Source organism: Cucurbita maxima, unplaced genomic scaffold (assembly GCF_002738345.1).
Source record: "Cucurbita maxima cultivar Rimu unplaced genomic scaffold, Cmax_1.0 Cma_Scf00012, whole genome shotgun sequence".
Taxonomy (NCBI): Eukaryota; Viridiplantae; Streptophyta; class Magnoliopsida; order Cucurbitales; family Cucurbitaceae; genus Cucurbita; species Cucurbita maxima.
In genome coordinates, this window is record NW_019272028.1 from 1,059,064 (window position 1) to 1,079,406 (window position 20,343).

The 20,343-nt window shown below is 38.1% G+C and overlaps 4 protein-coding genes across 6 annotated transcripts in view; 2 read left to right on the forward strand and 2 right to left on the reverse strand.

Moving 5' to 3' along the window:
- The first annotated feature begins 223 nt into the window (after positions 1 to 223).
- Positions 224 to 4,713, forward strand: LOC111487068 (protein LONGIFOLIA 2-like). The gene is made up of 5 exons (XM_023134293.1): positions 224 to 1,012; positions 1,119 to 1,171; positions 1,258 to 3,273; positions 3,372 to 3,522; positions 3,656 to 4,713. The coding sequence occupies exons 1-5, from the start codon at positions 853 to 855 to the stop codon at positions 4,459 to 4,461; spliced, it is 3,186 nt and encodes a 1,061-aa protein (XP_022990061.1). The 5' UTR covers positions 224 to 852; the 3' UTR covers positions 4,462 to 4,713.
- Positions 4,714 to 6,265: 1,552 nt separating this feature from the next.
- On the reverse strand, positions 6,266 to 8,284 carry LOC111487069 (transcription initiation factor TFIID subunit 8-like). Its single transcript, XM_023134294.1, has 2 exons — positions 8,009 to 8,284; positions 6,266 to 7,648 (listed from the first exon to the last, which is right to left on the reverse strand). The coding sequence occupies exon 2, from the start codon at positions 7,590 to 7,592 to the stop codon at positions 6,459 to 6,461; it is 1,134 nt and encodes a 377-aa protein (XP_022990062.1). The 5' UTR covers positions 7,593 to 7,648; positions 8,009 to 8,284; the 3' UTR covers positions 6,266 to 6,458.
- A 1,421-nt stretch (positions 8,285 to 9,705) lies between these two features.
- LOC111487727 lies at positions 9,706 to 11,551 on the reverse strand. Of its 2 annotated transcripts, XM_023135238.1 has the most exons (3): positions 11,275 to 11,551; positions 10,210 to 10,932; positions 9,706 to 10,116 (listed from the first exon to the last, which is right to left on the reverse strand). In XM_023135238.1, exons 2-3 carry the CDS (start codon positions 10,878 to 10,880, stop codon positions 9,906 to 9,908), a joined length of 882 nt encoding a protein of 293 aa, XP_022991006.1. In that variant the 5' UTR covers positions 10,881 to 10,932; positions 11,275 to 11,551; the 3' UTR covers positions 9,706 to 9,905. The 2 variants fall into 2 exon arrangements, with proteins under 2 accessions (XP_022991006.1, XP_022991008.1); XM_023135240.1 differs by having other exon boundaries at positions 10,210 to 11,551.
- A 2,106-nt stretch (positions 11,552 to 13,657) lies between these two features.
- The window catches only part of LOC111487723, a 7,885-nt gene continuing 1,199 nt past the window's right edge, over positions 13,658 to 20,343 (forward strand). The window contains exons 1-9 of one of the 2 annotated variants that reach the window (XM_023135230.1): positions 13,658 to 14,033; positions 14,584 to 14,785; positions 14,943 to 16,790; positions 16,868 to 17,184; positions 17,266 to 17,393; positions 17,493 to 19,313; positions 19,469 to 19,517; positions 19,599 to 19,846; positions 20,119 to 20,226. In XM_023135230.1, coding sequence (XP_022990998.1) covers positions 14,755 to 14,785; positions 14,943 to 16,790; positions 16,868 to 17,184; positions 17,266 to 17,393; positions 17,493 to 19,313; positions 19,469 to 19,517; positions 19,599 to 19,846; positions 20,119 to 20,226 — 4,550 coding nt within the window. In that variant the 5' untranslated portion in view covers positions 13,658 to 14,033; positions 14,584 to 14,754. The remainder of the gene's footprint in view (positions 14,034 to 14,583; positions 14,786 to 14,942; positions 16,791 to 16,867; positions 17,185 to 17,265; positions 17,394 to 17,492; positions 19,314 to 19,468; positions 19,518 to 19,598; positions 19,847 to 20,118; positions 20,227 to 20,343) is intronic. The other variant, XM_023135231.1, reaches the window with a different exon arrangement.

Sequence of the window (20,343 nt, forward strand, 5' to 3'; positions counted from 1 at the left end):
TTTTTTTTTTTTTTTTTTTTTTTTTTTTTTTTTTTTTTTTTTTTTTTTTTTGTTGGCAATACTTTTGTAGAAATAAAAATCCCACTTTCTTAAATTTTGTTCCACTTTTCTGACAGACACCACATGCTCTCCCCTCAAGTAGAGAGAGAGAGGGAGAGGGAGAGGGAGAGGGAGAGAGAGAGAGAGAGGTACCTCTGCTGCTGGCTGACCCACAGGCCTCCATCCATTATCTTCTCCGCCACATCAAAACTGTGTGGAAACCCCAAAAAATGAAAATAAAAATCCATTTCAGATCTGACCCACATCATCCATCCATCCATACATACTTAGATTAGCTTAGCTTAATCCGATTTGGAATTCTCTCTAGAAATTCCCCTTCTTCCTCACACTCTGTTCTTTTTTGTTCTATCTTTTACGTAATGGAGTAGACAAAAAAAGCTGTCACCAGAGCATCATTCTCTCTTTAACTGGCTTCTCGGCATTGGGTTTTGGTTTTTCTTCCATTTAAACCCACAACCAAACACACACACAGACAGAAAGAACAGAGCTAAAGGATAAACCACTCGTCTTTTCGTGTTCTGTGAACAAACCTAAAACAATCCATATCTTACTACCCTTCTCATTCCCTCAAGTTTTGGACTTGTAGTTCTTCGATAAGGTGGGGGCTACTACTTCTACTACTGCTACTGCTACTTAGAGCCTTGTTTGGTGGCCTCTGTTTCTTCAACCCTTTTGCTTCCTTCCTCTGTTAAAAAGCAGCCATTGTTTCTACCATTTTAACTCTTAAGCATTGTAGTGCTGAGAGAGAGATAACAGAAGGTGGAGTCCAGACAGAGGAGGGTGAAGGAAGAGATGTCTGCAAGGCTTACCTATTCCGTACCAGATGACGATCAGAGTCTTCATAAGCAAATTGGCTGCATGAATGGCATTTTTCAGATATTTGACCGGCGTTATTTCCTCGGCGGCCGGGATATGGCCGGCCGCAACCGCAAGAAACTACTTCCACCGCCAGGTGCATACTTATGCTTCTGTAATTCTGTTTCGACCATGTCTCTTCTAATGAACACTGTGTTTTAGAGTCGTTTTTTGAAGTTTTTGCTGGTGGATTTCTTTGGCAGGTCATAACGAAGGCCACCAAATGGAGCCAAAAAGTGCCTCGGAGAGAACTCCGGTGAGCATTGACCACGGAAGCAATTCAGTTGAGTTTTGATAGTAGGCTTGTTTGTTTATAAAGTATATGTTTTTGTTCAATTGCAGGGGAAAAACCAGAAGAAGACTACGAAGGAGAAACAAAGAGTCTCCACAGAGTCATCCAGAACCTCGTTTTCTTCTACAACTTCATGTTCTTCAAGTTTTTCATCTCTTGATGCTAACAACAGAGCAGCTCACCTCGAAACAACGTTGCCCAGCCATGTCGATTTTCCTGGAAACAAAATTCGGGAGTTTCTGAAGAACCAACATAATGCCGCTGCCGCTGCTAAGCAATTGGGCTGCCAATCTTTGGAGTTCCGGGATATTGTCAAAGAGAATATGAACAAAGAAGCTTGTAGAATTTCAGTCAGGAATGTGGCTGGAGAAGCAGTGAATCCTAAATTAAAACATGTGGACTCTCCAAGACCGGTGAGATCGGTCGAGTACCATGATTCAAAGAATTCGGGATCGAACGATTCATTTCGTGTTCTTGCGAGGTTGCGAGAAGCAAATCGACGTGCCAATGAAGAGAATGACAATCCCACACATTCAGCCCATAAGTTCAATAGGAGGCTCTCTTATGATGGAAGGGAGTCTTATGATACATTGAAATCAACCATAAAGATAAGAGAATTACCAAGGTTATCACTGGACAGTAAAGAAAGCTGGGCTAAGCGCTCTGTTTCTGGAACGATATCAAATGATCTAGTGAAGGATTTGCAGAAAGGCAACAGGGATTTCGAAGAACCAGCGAGTTCGAGACAATCGTCAACAGTCATAGCAAGGTTAATGGGATTGGAGGCTCTCCCAGATTCAACTTCAACCATCAACAGTCCATCAAGATTGATCGATGTTTACCAAACTTATGAACAAAATTCATTGTCAAGATCATCAAGGATGAATGATGATGAGAACAAACAACAAAGTCGGGTTTCTGGGTCCCCAAGAATTTCTCATGGAGATTCATATTCACCCAGCTTGAGAAACAATCATTTGGGTTTGAAGCCCAATGCAAGTGCAAAGCTTAAGGTGGAAACTACACAGAAGAGCAAGCTCAATAGAAAAGGAGATTTTAAAGAGCCAGCTACTGAAAGCCATGAACTTGCTACTGAAAGCCATGAACTTGCTACAGATGTGCCAAACTCCTCTGTTTATGGAGAAATTGAGAAAATGTTGTCAACGCTTGAATTCACCAAATCTGGAAAAGATCTCAGAGCTCTAAAACATATACTCAAAAAGATGCAAAAATCTCGAGCGACGTTGGACAATAAGGAACAAGCATCGGACTGTGCATCACAAATTAGCACGGATGGAACAGTTGATCAGAATCGCAGTTCCGGGGCAGCAAGCCCAAGAAATTCACAACTCAACAGCACGGCTTCTTCAGCCAGAGCCAAGGTTTCTGGCTCTTCAAAGCCATATAAATCCTCAATTATCATCATGAAACCTGCTAAACACTTGGGAAAAACCAGCAATTCTTCTCCCTTGATACCACCATTCAATGATGCATCGGGCGATCACTCCACAAGCAGTGGGAATGACCAGATGAAAATGATGTCTACCAAAGATATTGGTTCACAACAAACTCATCTGCGGTCCCTTCCCAGTCATTCACAACCTTTTACAGACAAAAATACCAACACAAGAATTTCGAAATCAACAAAGTCGACCAAGGATCAACATTGTCTTCGCACAGAAACCTCAACAGCCTCGGGAAACAGTCCAAGAGTTACAAGCTCAAGACTGCATCAAAAGTTTGGGATAGAGAAGCAATCTTACCCCACCAACACATCATCAGATTCATGCAGGATCGAAAGGGTTAACAGCAGAAAAGTGGGATCATATTCCACAGAAATAAAAGCCAAGCAAAAATCTCCCACTTTGAATCAGAAAAGCACCAAAAGATCAAGCAAAAGCAGCATATGCCCAGGGGATATGAATCAACAAGGAAGTGTTTACCCTCTGAAGCCCGAGTTCAATAGAGTTACATCAAACACCGATACAAAAATTGCAAACAACGAGCAATTTGACAACACCAGAAGAAACTATGTCCTGCAGGATGATGATGGATGCGAACAAATGGTTAGTGTTTTTAATTTCATTTACTTGCAGTGGAAATTTCAACTTACTGGTCTGAGTGAGTGCTTATCTGACTAACATATTTCATTTTACTTTCTCAGAACGCAGAAATGAGGTTGAGCAATAGCGTTACAAAGGTCAAAGCAACATTAACTAGCTCTGAGCAACAAAGTCCCGTCTCTGTTCTTGACTCTTCATTTTACCAAGAGGAGTCACCATCTCCTGTTAAGAAGATATCTTATGCTTTTGAAGGTATGGATCTCATGCTTCAGTATTGTTTTACCCACACACTCTAGGATGCTTTTTTTCTGTAAAGGGACATAATGACCAAAAATAATTATGTTTCATTCTATAACATGACAAGAATTGATTTTTCTTGCGATAGATGACGAGACCATAAATTCTGAAGCAGAGTCTACCCGAGAGGTTCCAGTTCAATCACAGAAAAGCACAGAAACCCTCAGCTCTGAGATTAAGAACTTGAAATCAGAGATTGACAACTTGAGGAAGCACATTCGACAAGTAAATTTCAGTTACGAGGAGGAGGAGCTCTTGAATGATTGGCAGAATCATCCCTGCCAAGAAATGAATTCTCAGCACAAATATATTTGGCAAATATTATCAGAATCAGGTCTCCTCAAAGATCTTGACCATGGCCTGTCCGCAATTCATCTCCATTCACCAGGACACTTGATCAACCCTAACTTATTTCTTGCATTGGAGCAATCCGAGGCAGCCAAGTGGCCTTTTAATGGTGATACATACAGTAAACAGAACTCCAGATCAGAAGCCCGCAATAAAGTTCAGAGGAAACTTGTGTTTGACACTGTTAACGAACTTCTTTTGGACAAACTAGTGGTTGAACGTTCTTCCGAGCATTGGCCCACAAGAAGTAACATTTCAGGAACAGAATCAAGAGGCCAACAGATATTGAAAGAAGTATGCACAGAGATTGATCAGCTACAAGATAGCAACCAAAATAGCAGTTTCACTGATTGTGATGATGCTACAAGAAACATGATTTGGAATGATTTGACGCATCCGTCGCACTACTGGGGAGATTACAAAAATAATGTACCTGGCATAGTGTTGGATGTTGAGCGGCAGATCTTCAAAGATTTAATAACTGAGATTGTAATGGACGATGAAAGCTTCTACGACTATCATTGCAGGGGATCTCCTTCAAACTAGGGAATTGGCATCAACTTAGCTAAATAAATGTGCAGTCTATCCCTCACTTCCCCCTTCAAAGTCTGCATCTTTAGTTAGTTCTACAGGTTTAGGTTCATTTGAAATTAATCTTTCGGAAATTTTCTTCTTCTCTTGTACAGTCCCAGCAACCCTTGTGTGTGAATTTAGATCGTTGCTGGCATTAGAACTGTATTAAAAACAACTATTTACTGTATATGAAGGTAAAGGTACAAGTAGCACCCTCGTTTTCAAGTTCCGTCCAGATAAACTGCAAGGACCATTAGGCCGTCATGAAACATCCAAGAAATATGACAGGTGTTGATGTGCACCACTGCAGAAACTTTCATTAGGCCATCTTGGAACATCCAGGTCCTGGAAGCTAGAAAGAAAAATGATAATATTTCTTATAATTTTATACCGTAACATCGCACAGAAAGCATATTTTCTGATCGTATAAGATGACAAACCCATGCCAAGAAATATGACAGGTGTTGATGTGCACCACCGGCAGAAAGTGGACTTCAAGTCATACCAACCCTAAGATTTTAGATTTCTTCTCTTCAACAGAATAATTGGCAACGATAGGAGACTTATATTCAATAATCATTCCATACGTATACATCACGAGTGGACTTCAAGTCATACCACTTTTAACTGATCAAATAAGTGACAAAGAATTACACTTTTCCCCATAACAAAAATCTCAGTTTCTGTAATTCTGTTCCTTCAAGCTAGTAATTTGGCAGATATAGCAGCTTATTTCACCAGATTCTATAATAAGATAGTGGAACGTTCAACTCCCCTCTTGAATATGATCGAATATCGATCAGAGCAACTGAGAGACATGGTAAGAGTTCGATTCTGGCCATACAAGGTCAGCTAAGAGAACATTTTCTACAAGCTCTTGAACGCATGCAAAATCTAAGGACAAGTGCTACATTACAAACACTTGCAGGAAATAGCAAGAAAACAATTACCTGATGAAGATGTACACACAAATAATCAAAATCACAGTAGAAACAAGAAATCAGAAAGACGAGTTGGTATGGCATCTTACTACATCATATAACAGTAACCGTACAAAACCAGTAAGCCAAAATATTATCGTGAAAGAGATACTTGACTACAATTATGTCTTCTTTAGCATGGTGGTCACAGGTCATCAACACGTTCCAGTCACAGATGAATTAAGTTGAAGAGATAGAGACTCCTTGCCAACATTTAGTTAGACCTTGAGTAGACGAGTTAAAGTTTTAAGCAATAAAAGAATTTGTAAAATTTAAGCTCCATAATCGTCCAACACCTAACCAAAACCAAAATTTCAGATGTCTGTTTATTCCATGAGCAAAAACCAAAGTGAGAAAGAAAACGCCACATGACAGAGCTAATATTACTAGGGAGACAAACAAGAAATATCCAGACCCCAATTCTTCTATTAGAAGGAACTCGAAGCAGAATCCTTTGTAATTATAAAAAATTACAAAGGCCAAGCTTTTAGTTCAAATTTTGGGGAATGTAAATTTAAAATATTAGGTTTAGTGAGAAAAAAATGAAAAAGATACAGGGATAGCTAATATGCAAAGAAGAACAAATATGAACAAGAGATCCCTGTAACCAAAAAAAATACCCTTGAAATCGCAATTACTATTAGAAGTGTTTCCTCTCTCTCTCTCTCTCTCTCTCTCCGTGGAGGGGAGAAGATGATTCTTATACAAGACACATGTTAAACTATACTTTATCACATACTCCCTCCTTTTCTTTTGATATCCCCCCACTCAAAATGCGTTTCCAATTTAAAAATTCATTAGAGAAGAAGATGATTAATTCATAATAAACATGAGCATACCTGAATAATTTGCTAAATTAGAATCTCTCTTTCCACAGATTTGAATCTTTGCTAATATCCAACACAATAAAGTGTCAGTAATTTTCACAACCTGGAAAAACTGCAGCCAGTCTCCTAAATTTCGTGTACAAATTTTAATCTGGCAACCTAATTACAACTGATATAGCTCATTGGAGTTCTCAATTGAGTTCTTCAGAATCTTCTCGGCCTTTCTTTTCTTGTCATCCTTCTTATCGTCCCCTACAAACCAAGATGAAGAGTTCTTCACACCATTGTTTAGCGCCTTCAATTCTATCATGCTACTTACAGGCTTCTTTCCAGTCCCAATCTTAAACTGTACAGTGGATCGCCTGTTCAGAGAGAACTTTTCCTCAGAATCGTGCAAACTGTTCTTCATTGATTCAATAGCTGGAGCAAAAGTCTCCAGCACTGAGACATGGGTATCCACAAGACAGTTCTCCCTGGCAGGGACAGGATATTCTGTACTTGAATTGTTCAAGATCCTATCTGGAAGAACGACAGAAGAAACTTCCTTCTCACCAAATTGAAGGGGGGGAGCAAGAAATGGGTTACTTTCTTGTGTTTGTTTGGTCATAGCTGCATTTCTAGGGCCTTCTCTCCGGGATCCTTCCAATCCATTGCAAAACAACCCCTGCTGCAGATTCCATAACGACTTTTCTGCGCCCTTACATTGTTTTTCCGGCTCAGTTTTAATTTTTTGAGGCTCCACTACTTTTTCCTCCACAGTGGGGGACGCGATGTAAGTTTCGGGATCAGGAAGTGCAGGCAACCAAGAAGGTATATGCTTTCCAGGAGTTTCTTCCCCAATTTGCAAAAAAGTAGGCCTCAGCTTTCGCTCTTTGACAACTGGAAATTTGGGAACTGCGTATGCAAATGGTATTTCTTCCGCTTGAGCAACATAACGAGCAATCTCTTTAACTGTGCTGGAACTTGCGAGACAATGTTCAATATCCAAAGCACCTGCAAATCCTTGGACTGACCCCAAATCTTCCAGTGCTTGAATTATATCGAACACATTACACTCCGTTCTGCCAGCAAAATTAGCACAGAAGTTTGCAGTCTTTCCTATATTCTGAACATACCGAACCGCAATGTCAGCCAGTGTTTCAAGGGCAGACTGCTGAAAGGTTTGAAACCCCTCACTCTCACATATTTGAGCTATAGCAATCTTGGCAAGCGCCTGTGGGAAGTCTTCACCGCCCAAATTCTTTCTCGTCTTTGGTCGTTCATGCACTTTTCCACTCTCCCCACCTCCATCGTTCATATTCAAATATTCATATCACATTATCTGCCGCAAGGATAACAACCAAAAACACCACTCTGCACAATTACCCAAAACTCCACGTCATTCACCGATAAATTAAATTCCCTCCTTGAAATTCGCTCATAAGGAGAAAGATCAAAAAAATCAAACTAAGAACAAGAAATCCCCCACATACTTCACTATCTCTCGTAATCAGACTTTAACGACAAACTAAAAATAGAAAATCATACGCAGACGGAGAGAAAATACAAATTTGAGTAAATCAAAGCATTACACAAGGACAAACAAAAGCAATCCGAAGCTCAAAAGTTTCGCATCTGAGAAAACCCTAATCCATCTGACATGGAACTAAGAAGAAAATTCGTTCATAAAAACCCACAACTCAAACAAACTAAAAGGATCTTCAGCTCATGTACCATTAATTGCAAGGGCTCCCGGATAGATTTGAGATTGAATTAACAATGACTTGCCAAGTCATAAATCTGGAAAAAGAATGCGATCAAGTACCCAATTGAACGCGAACGAAGCCCTAGATCGCAGAGATGGAGGCTAGAATTACAGAATTGGCTGATTAAATTATGTACAGTAGGATTGCGGAAATCAGTGGGTAGAAATCTAAAACCCAAGCAAAACCCTGAGATCCAGAGAACGTCGAGAGAGATGGGAGGGAAGAAAGTTGGAACTTTAAGAGAACCGGGTAAGCAGTTAAATAGGCAACAAATGGGGCTGGAGATTATAAATTGTTTTTTTTTTAATGTACCCTCTCATCACTTGACACCTGTCCCTATATTTTTTTTTTAAACATTGAAAATTTCACAAATTAATTAAATTTAATCTTTGAATTATTGCCATTTATTAATAATATTTAGACAAATTAGATGTTGAAATTCATTATACTTTTTCAACGAGTTTGTATCTTCCATAACTAAAATTAATTTCTTTTTTTTATGTTGAAATTCTTTTTTGTTTATGTGTTTTTTCTTAGTTTAATAAATGATGATATAATTTTATAAATGGCTTCAGTTAATAAATGTAATATATACTTAATAAAAAATAATTTATATCATTTATGAGATTTGATCACCATAAATATAAATTAAATTGTTTTGAATAAAAGTTTCTTCACTAAATTGTTACGAAAAATTCTGAGACATAATTATTGATTAGAGTGTATATGGGAGAAAGGTTCAAAAAATTTAAACTCAAATCTAAAGAATCAATCCTATCTTGTTAAGCAATGACTAAATCTATAACCGTTCGAGACCATTGCTAATAGATATTATCCGTTTTGACCTGTTATATATTGTCGTCAGTCTCATGATTTCAAAACGCGCCTATTAGGAAGAGATTTTCACATGCTTATAAGGAATGTTTCGTTCTCCTATCCAATCGATGTGGGATCTCATAATCCACCCCCTGAGGGCCTAGTGTTCTCGCTGGCACACTGCTCGATGTCTAGCTCTAATACCATTTCTTACATATCGTCGTTAGTTTCACATTTTTAAAATATGCCTACTAGGGAGAGGTTTCCACTCTTTTATAAGAAACGTTTTGTTCCTCTACCCAATCGATATGGGATCTCAAAATTCACCCCCTTAAGAACTCACACCGCTCAATGTCTGGCTCTGATATCATTTATAACCGCCTGAGACCACCACTAGTAGATATTGTTTACTTTAGCCCATTACGTATCACCGTCAGTCTCACGATTTTAAAATGTGTCTATTAGGGAGAGGTTTTCATGCCCTTATGAGGAACGCTTTGTACCCTTTCCCAGTCGATGTGAGATCTCACAATCCATCCCCCGGGACCCACACCGCTCAATGCCTGGCCTTAATACCATTTGTAACAACCTGAGACCACCGCTAGTAGATATTGTTCGCTTTGACTCGTTACGTATTGTCATTAAGTCTTACAGTTTTAAAACCCATCTATTAGAGAGAGCTTTTTACCCCCTTATAAGAAATGTTTCGTTTCCCTCTCCAAATTGGAGTGGAATCTCATTTTCACAGGAAGAGGTTTGGATTATTTTGATGAACTAAGTTACTGTAGTGTGTTGATCAAACACCATCGCAAAGATTTCACTATTCGAATGCTGCTTCAGATGAAGAACTTGAAAAAAAAACAAAAAAAAAAAAGTTTATTACAGTGATAACTGATTCCCCTTCTGTAGGATCAGTCCATGTTCTTCCCATTTGAGAGAACTAATTAGCTATGGTGTAAAGTTAGCATCTCCTGCTGAAGCTTCTCTGAGCTGAATAGGACGAGATGTGAGTAGAACAAGTAGTAGATTTGTCGTCGTCGTCGTCGTCATCACCGACATCGACACCAAGAGAGGCAGGAAAACCAACCCGAACCGAAATTCATAGTCCGAGACGATGAGGTAGTTTCATTAGATGCAGATTGATGCTCCAGCGATTGCAGCTTCGTCGATTTCGTTCCTGGCTGGTGTTGTTTTTGTTGAGTACATGAGTCTGTTGAGACGGATCTGTTTGATTTTGGCGTTGCACCTTCACCTCCCAATCTGATCAAACAAAAAGCACAGAATTCATAGCCACAATGTCTCAGTTTCAGCTTCAGATTTCAAGTACTATGTCTATGATGTAGGATTACTCACAGAGGGAACTGAAATGAACGAGAGCTGTTCATGCTGTCGTTCGATTCGCTCGGGCGGCTTCGATGATCATCCACAGATATTATGATTTCTTTTCTACGATTTGTTACACTCTGAGTCGAGATGGCTGGAATTTGAGCTCCAGTTGATGCTGCCTGTTCAGGGAAGACATTCACCACGATTTCAGTTTTACTCTCCCCTCTTGCTGGATCAACAAAAGGAGGCGAGGAGGATAGATTCTGGGGTGAATTAGTGTTATTCGTCAATTCTCCAGACTTGGTATAAAAATTGAACTGCTCCCTTGAGAAGCTGTTGTTTCCCACATGAATGCTGAACAATGATTCATTTGAAGCTGTGCTCCATTCCATAGGACTTGATGGTTTACTAGAGAAGATCGACAACGGTATTCGGTTTGGATCATGGTTCTCGAGCACCCCGGATAGTTGAATCTGAGGAGAACCTCTAGATGAACTCTGGATTCTAGTAGACTCAGCATCTAGTTTTGGCTGAAGAGGAGAATCAATTTGGAAAATGCTGCTAACAGCCGAGTCTCGTGACAAATCCGAGGTAGGGGAAGAATTGGAGTGGCTACGTTCATGGATAAAACCATCTGGTTCATTATGGATCATCTCTAACTGCACCTTAGATAGCTCAAAACTCTTTGAACAATCCATATCGTCCACAATGTATTAACCAAAATCCTGCCAAGTATTCCTTACTACAAAGCTGCACAAACAGAGATATGAATGGAAGATTCGGTAGAAACATAACTAAATCAATCATAAGATCATCATTCTTCAGCTTATTCATTTTTTACCCTAAACCTAGAAATTCAGACATGAGATTTAACTTTCGACATTTTAATCCATTGAAACTTTTCAATTTCTTCAACTGAATCCATACAAATCAATTATATATTCATACTCATGACCGAGAACAGATGCAAATATAGACAAATATAGAACATCCACATTATTGCAAATCAAGCAATTAAGCTGGCTAAACTACGAGTCCAAACACGAAAAGCACAGAGGAAAATGAATGATCGTCTTAATCAACGAAACTCACAGATAATCTTCGAGACGGATCCAATTGTCGGCTACAATGAAGCACCCAGTCGCTTTAATCTAAAATGCCCCATTTTCTGAAACAAGACGAACAGACGAAACCTAGAAATGGCAAGGAGTTAACGAGACGAGGAGTTGAAGAACAGGGAAGGAGAGAGGAAAAACCAGTAGGGTTTTGGTAAATGAAGGAGAGATGGAAAAGAGATGGAGAAGAGAAGATTTCGGAATGGTGTCTGCTGCAATCGGTTTATGTGATAACTAATCCCTGCAGAAAAGGCAGTTACTTTAACGCGCGAATGCAACGCCAGTGCGAAATTGAGCTGCGCTGACCCGATCTGATACTATTAGCCATCTTCATTTAACCAATTATTTTTTTAACGGAACATAACCAAAGAGTTTTTTAGTTGCCTACATTACTCGTCTCCGGTTTCTCTCTCTCACTCGTTTTATATTAAGTTGGAGATGGGGACGAATTATTTTTTTATAAAAGTGTGGAAACATCTCTTTAGCATGCGCGTTTTGAAATTGTGAGGCTGGTGACGATGTGCAACGGACACTGTTACAAACGGTGTCAGAGTTAGATGTCGGGCGGTGTACCAACGAGGACATTAGGTCTCTAAGGGAGATGAATTGTGAGATCTCACATTGATTAGAGAGAGGAACTAAACATTCTTATAAAATGTGTGAAAATCTCTCCCTAAAAGACACGTTTTTAAAACCGTGAGACTAACAACGATATCTAATTGGTCAAAATTGACAATATCGACTAACTATTATGAACAAACACATAAATGATCAATGATTTGAGTGGTTTATTGCTTGTAAATCTATAAGTTCGAAAGGAGTGGTGAATTACGAGAAATAAATTAGTAATTTAATAAGATATTAATATAAAATTAAAAAATTTATTAAAGAAGTATAAATTAATTTAAGATGATTCAAGTAGTCTAATAAAGTTAAATTTTGTAGACCGAATTATTGAAAATTGATAACAGAAAACAGTAGGGCCAAATTTGTAATTTTGTGAAAAAAGAAACAAACGAAAGGGCAAAAAGGACATTCATGCCATACCCGTCCTTGAAAGACACGTGGAGATCTTGGCGGTAATAAAAAACTGACAACTCGCTTTTTAACCATGCTATTTGACTTTTCTGCCCCCATTCCCACGTTCGAAACCGAAAGTGACCATAACTCCCATTCCCTTTTTTAACTATCCTTTTCTTTTTAGTTCTTTTTAAATTGATTTGTCCCCTCTTTAAAAAATATATATATATATATAAACCATTTCATAACATAAATTTATATATTTTTAAATAATATCTGAATTTAAGTTGGATTTTGTCTGTAATATTTTTATAAAAATTTAAACTCTTTAGTATATTTAAAAATATATTACTAAATTTGAGAAATTTTAGATAAAAAAATGAAATTTATATTTCTTTCTAAATATATTTTAAATTTTATAGGACATATTATGATTTTTTTGCCTTTTATTCTCTCTTTTCTCCCTACTTTTTCTATACTTTTCTTTATAATATTCTTTTCTGTTTTAAAAAGTTGCATTGCCACAGCAGAAACCAAATTAGGCTTGAGGTAAAAAAAATTGTTGTTTTTATCAATATTCATTTAATTTGAATTTAAAATCAATTTATTTTGGCAATATTGTGGGAATTTGATTATTATAAAAATGATTTGAATAAAACTCATGCAAATATTAAAAAAAATATATATAATTTCATCCCACTAATTGTATAATTTTTTTTAAAAAAAAAATTATAATTGATGAGTTGGATTATAATATATAAAATTTTATTTTAAATAATCGTTATAACAATTTTAATCTAAAATATATATATATATATATATATATATATATATATATATATATATATATATGGAAGAAATTTTTTATCATATACTTTATATATTCTTATTTGAAATTTAAAATTTAATTTCAACGTTGTTGTTATTATTATTATTTAAATTGAGAAATTAAGTTGAAAATATGTTTTAAAATTAGGCTCTATAAGTTGTTTTTTTATCTACTAAACTAATTGGTTGATGGCGTTATTGAAATATTAAAAAAATAATTAATTTAAAAATTATAGGATTAAATCTAGATTATTGTAGAAATATGTTGTATTTTTAAACGAAAAAAGAAAAAGAAAAAAGGAAAAAGGTTGCTTGTGTTGACTTGACTGACCGTGATGTACAAATCATAAAAATCAACGGCTATGATCTAAGGCGAAACTTGAGCACGCCCTAAGCTGGTTCCGGGTGTCCGAGGCTAGATTCGAACCCGTAGCTACGCTTTCCACCCGAATTTACTGAAAACATAATGCTAATTAAACATTATTTAATTCCTTATTTACCGTTTTCATCGCTTTATCTTCGGCTCTGATGTCTGAAGAGTCCAGTTTCTCACTCTTTCTGCACCACTTTTAAGCGAAATTTTTAGAGAGAGAGCGCGCGAATTTTCAGTGAGAAAAAGCTCAGAGATACAGAGAGGAATTGGAGAGAAAAAGAGAGTTCGGGACATTTGAAACAGTTGTTGATTTCGAAGCTAGAAGAAGAATTGCAATTTCATCTCAAAGCGTGGAAAGAGAGAGAGGCGAGAAAGTACAGGGCCTTCAATTCTGCAATTACAACACTCATACAAGAACAGCAATACTACAGCTTCCAGGCTCTCGAGAATTCATAATTCTGTTGCTCAGATCACACCTTCCAGCTTGCCACTGTGCTCCTTTGCTCCTTAACCTTGTGGGTTTTTGTTTAATTCTGATTTTTTCCTCCTCATCTTGTTTCCTACTTCGTTGCTAATTGTGAACAGTATGTGGTTCCTCTTTGAAATCAGCAAACGAATAGTTCTTCTTTGTTGGCGGCTTTTGATTCTGTTGACTTATTGGGGGTTTAGGATGTTCGTTAGGAGAGATACGCAGCGATTTTAGGGTTCTGAGCTTAATTTCCGGGTCTTTGTTTCAAAACAATTTGGATTTGTCTGGTTAATTTATAGTTCATCGGAATTCTTGGCAATTCGTGTTTTGTTCTCTCTGCAAGTGGTCTTCATGTTAGCTTATTTTTATTTTTTGGTTAAAACTATGGAGTCCTGTTAACTTTGTGCTGTTCATATGCAATTTTCACTACGTGGTTGCTTGTCCTATCTCATTTTGAATTTTCTGCGACTTGAATTGGTTCAGGACGCTTCTCAAATGGAATTTAACCTTCCATCATGTCCGGGTCAAGTTTCTTACATGTATGATTATTTTATTGTAATCTTATAATGAATTTTTCTCTACTTGTTTGGTGTTAGGACTGCGACGCATTTGGTGGCTGTAGCTTTATGTATTCATGGTTATGAAGTAGAAGACAGTAACAGGACTCTGGATAATAAAAATTAGATAGCACCGGCTTGAATGGCGATCTGTTTATGTTTATTTGAGATCATTATGTTAGAAAACCGCATGTGATCATCCAAGTTTCGATGCGAAAAAACTGTAACATTACTCTACAAGGTACACCAATGTTTTCTACCTTGATCTTGATAGTTCAAATTGCATAAATCTTTCTTGTCGTTGCTCCTTAGTGATCCATTATAGATGCCAGGTGACATTAGCATATTTGAAACAACCATATTTGGTTGCTTTGACCACAAAAGGTTTTGATTTGCAGATTCTGTGGGAGGATACCAGAGAAAAGATTTTGCTGTGTCGTTAGGCAGAAACTTTTCACCACTGGCTTCAAGACCTGGTTTTTGCAGTGATACCTTGGAAAGCCAACCACTGGATACAAATGGCTATATGTTTGGAGGGCAAAATTTTCAAACAGAGCACTCCCAGCAAGCATTCTTGGGTGAAAATACTGTCTATGATCCACATTTCTTGATGCTGAGAGGCTTATCTGTTCTAAAATCACATCAAGAATATGCACCAGTAGACAGTCCAACCCTGACTGCTAATTCTGAGAGATCTGAAATTACTGAAGTGTCAACTGACTTCAACTTTCTTGGAGGATCGCAACAGCTTGTGAGGGGTCAACAACAGCTAGATACTTCACAACTCCAACCAATGCAACAGTCTAAATATAATGACATGCAGTTACTGCAGCAGCAAATGATGTTCAAGCAGATGCAAGATATTCATAGGCATCAGCAATTTCAGCAATTTGATGATGCAAGGCAGCAGGGTTCTCAAAATCAGATCTCTGCTTTTGCTAGACAGTCTACAGGGGGTCAATATCCGTCCTATATTAATGGAACATCTGTCTCTGATTCATCGGAAATGCTCATGAATAGGGCACATCTAGGTGCATCTTCTGCAGCGCAAGGAGTATATAACCAACTAATGTTTTCTCAGGAGAAAGGTCCATCCTTGCATTCAACATTGTTGGTTCCGCAGCAGCTTGATGAATCTAATTATAGAACTCCTATTTCCAGTGGACGGGGACACATGGGTCAATATTCTCAGCTCCAGGGAATAGATCATGATCCTTGTAATTTGATGAATATGGCTCCTGGTAATTGCATGATGCCTACTATACAGCCTGTAGCCTTCAGTGACTCTTCTATTAGTAATATAAATACTGTTTCTGCAGAACATTTTCCCTTGACCCAAATGGGTAGATCCAAACAAGGCTTTCAAGCGAAAAGTCTATTTGACCAAACTCCAGTTCAAGGTTTGGATGCTGGAATGAGATCAGGTAACATCCAGCTAAAGAATTCTTTGCAAACAAATGGATCGTTTCATGAATTTCAAGAGGGGCAAGATGGAGCTGGTTGGCTTGGCGCCACACAGCAAAAAGTCACCCAATTGGATGTATCTCAGTATTTTGTTCCCCTGGATCCGATTGAACAAAATTTCTTATATAATATGGATCATAATTTGTGGGACAGTTCTTTGGGAAAATGTACAAATGTCAATAATGAAAGTTTTGAAACTAACCTAGTACAGTCGGATTGTTCAAATGCATTTCCTTCTATTCAGAGTGGGAGCTGGAGTGCTCTCATGCAATCAGCTGTAGCAGAGGCTTCTAGTAGTGATACTGGGATACAGGAGGAATGGAGTGGATTGACTTGTCAGAATACAGAACTGTCAACTGAAAATCAGCATTCGAACATAGTGGATAGTAAAAAGGAGCAATCGGCTTGGTACGAGAACAGCATGCACAGTGCATCTTCTTTAAGTTCAAGGCCATATGCAAACTTCAATGATTCTGGTATGAGTTCTAGATTTCCTGGATTTCAGCAATCAGGCAACCAACCCTCTCTTGAGCATACAGAGCATCGTTGTCCGGAAGACTCTCATGAACTAAGTCAGCATCCTTCTGAAAGCACTGATGAATGGCTAGATATTAAGAGTGCACAAAAACGACTTGGTGACCAATCTCAACATGTTCAACCTCTTGAGCACTTAAACAATAGCTTTGCAAGTCAGATTTATGAGCAGGCTGAATATGACAGACCTCCTCAGCAGATAACAACTTCTCATGATAATATTAATCAACCACATGGAAAAGCACAAGGTAGGATTATTCATTACTAGTGTTTTATTGAAATATAATTACATCGATTAATTATTGTTCATGAGATTGTTTTGCAGGTCGAGTCGACGAAGTTGCACAAAACCAAAGGGACTATAATGATTTTAGGCACCTTGAAAATATGAAGCTTGTTAACATTTCTATGAACAAGGATGAAAATGACATCATGAGAAAAAAGAAAAGTCAGATAAGTGATGATTCTATTGTTCTACAAAAGTCTTTTGATAAAGCAGGTGGCTCATTTATTGAGAAATTTCAGCTGAAAGATAACTCTCGAGACCAGTACATCTTGAACGAATTAAGTTCTCGAGGGCAGGGACATTTTCAACAGTCATATCTTTTTGATGCTTCTTTGAACGCTATGAACTTGAAGAAGGTGATTTGTTAGTCCAATGAGTATTTCAATTATTTTAGATGTAATCTTCCAAATGTTGCATGTAATTATTTATCTTCTCAGGGGCACTTAACTGGTTTTAAGAGGAATTTAAAATCGTCAGATGGTACTCCTAGGGGCAATCTGGATGCATCTACCAACTTCTGCCAATCAACCGGCTCAAATGACCAAAATTTATACAACCAAACATGGTAGTCACATCTTCATTATTTTTATTGATAAACTTCTCTCGTACACTCGTTCGATTATATATTTCGTCTCATCAACTTTTTATCCATGAACTTTTGCAGTGCAAATGTGCATGGGCATCTTCAAAATGTTGACCAGTCTAAGGAAAATAGTGCCACCCCCCATTATAGTTCCGTTGGCTCTAGTCCCTTATCTATGATGGCCGATGGAGTATTTCCAAATCCGTCTGTTTCTCAGCATCACTATCAGTTCACATCTCAAGCTTTTCCTGTGAGATTGCTTCATCCATCGCAACAGCTATCATATTCCAATCAAATCTCTTCATCTCAAGGGTTACCTCAATTTTCAAGCAATCTGGATCCAAGACCAGTAAATTCTGGTTATGTACAGAAAAATCAGACTCCGTTAGCTCCCTCATCTTTTATTCAGTCTATGCATCCGTCAAATGAGTCATTGCAAAATGTGCATTGGGATGAGAAGCCACATTGTTTGGAAGAGGCAGAAGCTGCTACTTCATTATTCCTGCCGGCTCATTATGTAACAGATGAAAATCAAGGGAAATTTGCCTCTGGTGCACCTGCAGTAAGTTTGTCTGCACAGGCTTCATTGCCAGGTACTGCTTCGAGATATCCACAATTTGGCCGGTCTTCCTCTCAAGATACATCTGAACACACCAACAGCAGTATGAGCGGAAAACAGTATCCAATTTTTGAGGCCCATCCTATCTCTCAGCCTCTATCTGTGTCAAGAATAGGCCAACAGGGTGGATTGTTGGCAAGGCAGCACAATCTTTGGCTAAATAACACTAGTCAGCAAAACAATGCATCGGCAGAAGCTTATAAGTTTGGTTTATTAAACAATACTCTTGAAGGTACTTCATTGACTCCACTGGGATTCAACGATCAAACTTCCCAAAAATTGGGACTCCAATTATTGGAATCTGACATGATTCCTACAAATTCACTGGATTATGGCTTTAAGGATGAGATACCAGAGCAGAGAACTAAATCTGATGTGTACAGGCAGATGACTTTACTGGCAGATGGGTTGGCAAGGAAGAATAATAATACAAATGCTTTCCCGTCTGGCTTATTACCGGTTCATCCGCATCAGCAAGATTTTAATAGAGTGCAAATTGAGGAAAACATTGGATTAACCACCTCTGAAAGAGATCCTCTATTCGACAACTTTTCTAAATTGCCTCACGTTGTTGGTCAACAATACTTGCTAGAAAAAGTTAAACCAGTGAGGAATGTGGAGACTGAGCCAGAGGGAGTTCAAGTTTCTCAGCTGGTAACTACAATGTCAAAAGAAAATTCAACTAGAGAAGACCCAAAGCATGGACAAGGTTTTTCATCGGAGAAAAACTACATGCTGTCTGAAAATAGAAAAATGCTAAACTTGTTGGCTGGAGGAGCAAGAGAAGATTATAAAGTGAAGCCTTTGTCTGAGAATCCACCAAATGCATGTTCAAGAGGTTTTACTTCAGATGGCCAAAGTGACCCTGCGAATGAATTTGATAGAAAAAATATGGAAGGTAATAATGAAGAAAATTCTCAGATCAATCCTCTGCCAGTATCTTCCTGGTTTAAGTTCAGAAATGGGCAGATGCCTTCAATGTACAACGAGCTGCTCGCAAAGCATCCTGGTGGGCACTTCTCTCTCTTGAACCCTTCGGAAAATCTATGCAAACAGTCATCCCTGGATGGAATAGATTCTACAGATGTTAATCAGAGTGGTAGGGTTTGGTCAACTGCTGCTACAACCATGGTGGCATCTGACCTGACAGGCCCGTATGGATTGCCGTCTTCTCTCACTGTTAAAACTGCAGCCATTGTGAGTAAAAAGCGTAAACTTGACTCCTCTGAGCTTCAACCATGTCATTTAGAAGTCCAAGGTTCTCGGAGGATTTTGAATAGCAGGTATTTAACTGTCATTGTAAAGAGCGTATTTCTTTAATAAAAAAAATCTTAACTTCGAGTTAAAATGATATCCTCTTTTTACAGTTAACCTTTATTTTACTTTATACCGTGTGCTCGTGATGCTGTTATTAATGTTTAGAATGTGTTGTTTGCAGTGTGGCAGAACAAGAATGGGCGCAAGCTACAAACCGGCTGACAGAAAAGGTACTCCCATGATAAAAAAAACTTTGTTTTAAATTTTTAATGTGAAGTTGCTAACCTATTGTTTTCTGCATTAAATTTCAGTTGGTAAATGAAGTTGAGATGGTTGAAGATGGACACGTAATGTTTCGATCAAAGAGAAGGCTTATCATGACAACACAGCTGTTGCAGCAGTTAGTTTATCCTGCACCATCATTCATCCTTTCGGCGGATGCCTCTTCTTTCTATGATAGTACGATATACTTTGTCTTAAGGTCATCATTAGGGGATACGTGCAGCCTGATGAGTGGTCAAAGAAATGATCGGTGCGTCTCTCTTGATAACAGAAATGTGTACGAGTCCTTTCCATACTTGTTGCTAGCACCCGTTTGAGTTTTGATTTTTTTTTCCAAGTGTTGTGGCAGTAGAGGGACATCAAGTAATTTTTTTGCATTGGTTTAAGAAACATTTTCTCTGCTCTTATTTCTATTTAGAAACAGAGTATAATCTTATTCCTTTTCACTTTATTGCTTCCGATAAATCAGCTCAAAGTGTGTAAATTACATGGAAGCTTTAATTTGTTTCGGTGCAGCATTTGTAACATTTTTCTGTGTGTAACTTTCAGAACGTCCGAAGAACATGAAACCGTAAAATGTACTGATGATAAGTACATAGTGGAGGCTGTGGAAAGTTTCTGCGCTAGAGCTGGGAAATTGGAAAATGACTTGCAAAGGTATGATTTACTTTACAGAAATGTTTTAAAATGTACTTTTACTTATATTTCTAGATTCATCATAACAATCATACTCACAAATTACTACCCTCCCCCCCCCCCCCCCCCCCCCCCCCC

Excerpts from the sequence above, each read along its gene's own strand:
- LOC111487068 (XM_023134293.1), top strand. The coding sequence starts at position 853 with ATGTCTGCAAGGCTTACCTATTCCGTACCAGATGACGATCAGAGTCTT. Across the intron at positions 1,172-1,257 it reads GTGCCTCGGAGAGAACTCCG|GGGAAAAACCAGAAGAAGAC; the intron begins GTGAGCATTGAC and ends GTTCAATTGCAG. Across the intron at positions 3,523-3,655 it reads GATATCTTATGCTTTTGAAG|ATGACGAGACCATAAATTCT; the intron begins GTATGGATCTCA and ends TTCTTGCGATAG.
- LOC111487069 (XM_023134294.1), bottom strand. The coding sequence starts at position 7,592 with ATGAACGATGGAGGTGGGGAGAGTGGAAAAGTGCATGAACGACCAAAG.
- LOC111487727 (XM_023135238.1), bottom strand. The coding sequence starts at position 10,880 with ATGGATTGTTCAAAGAGTTTTGAGCTATCTAAGGTGCAGTTAGAGATG. Across the intron at positions 10,117-10,209 it reads CGTTCATTTCAGTTCCCTCT|ATTGGGAGGTGAAGGTGCAA; the intron begins GTGAGTAATCCT and ends TTGTTTGATCAG.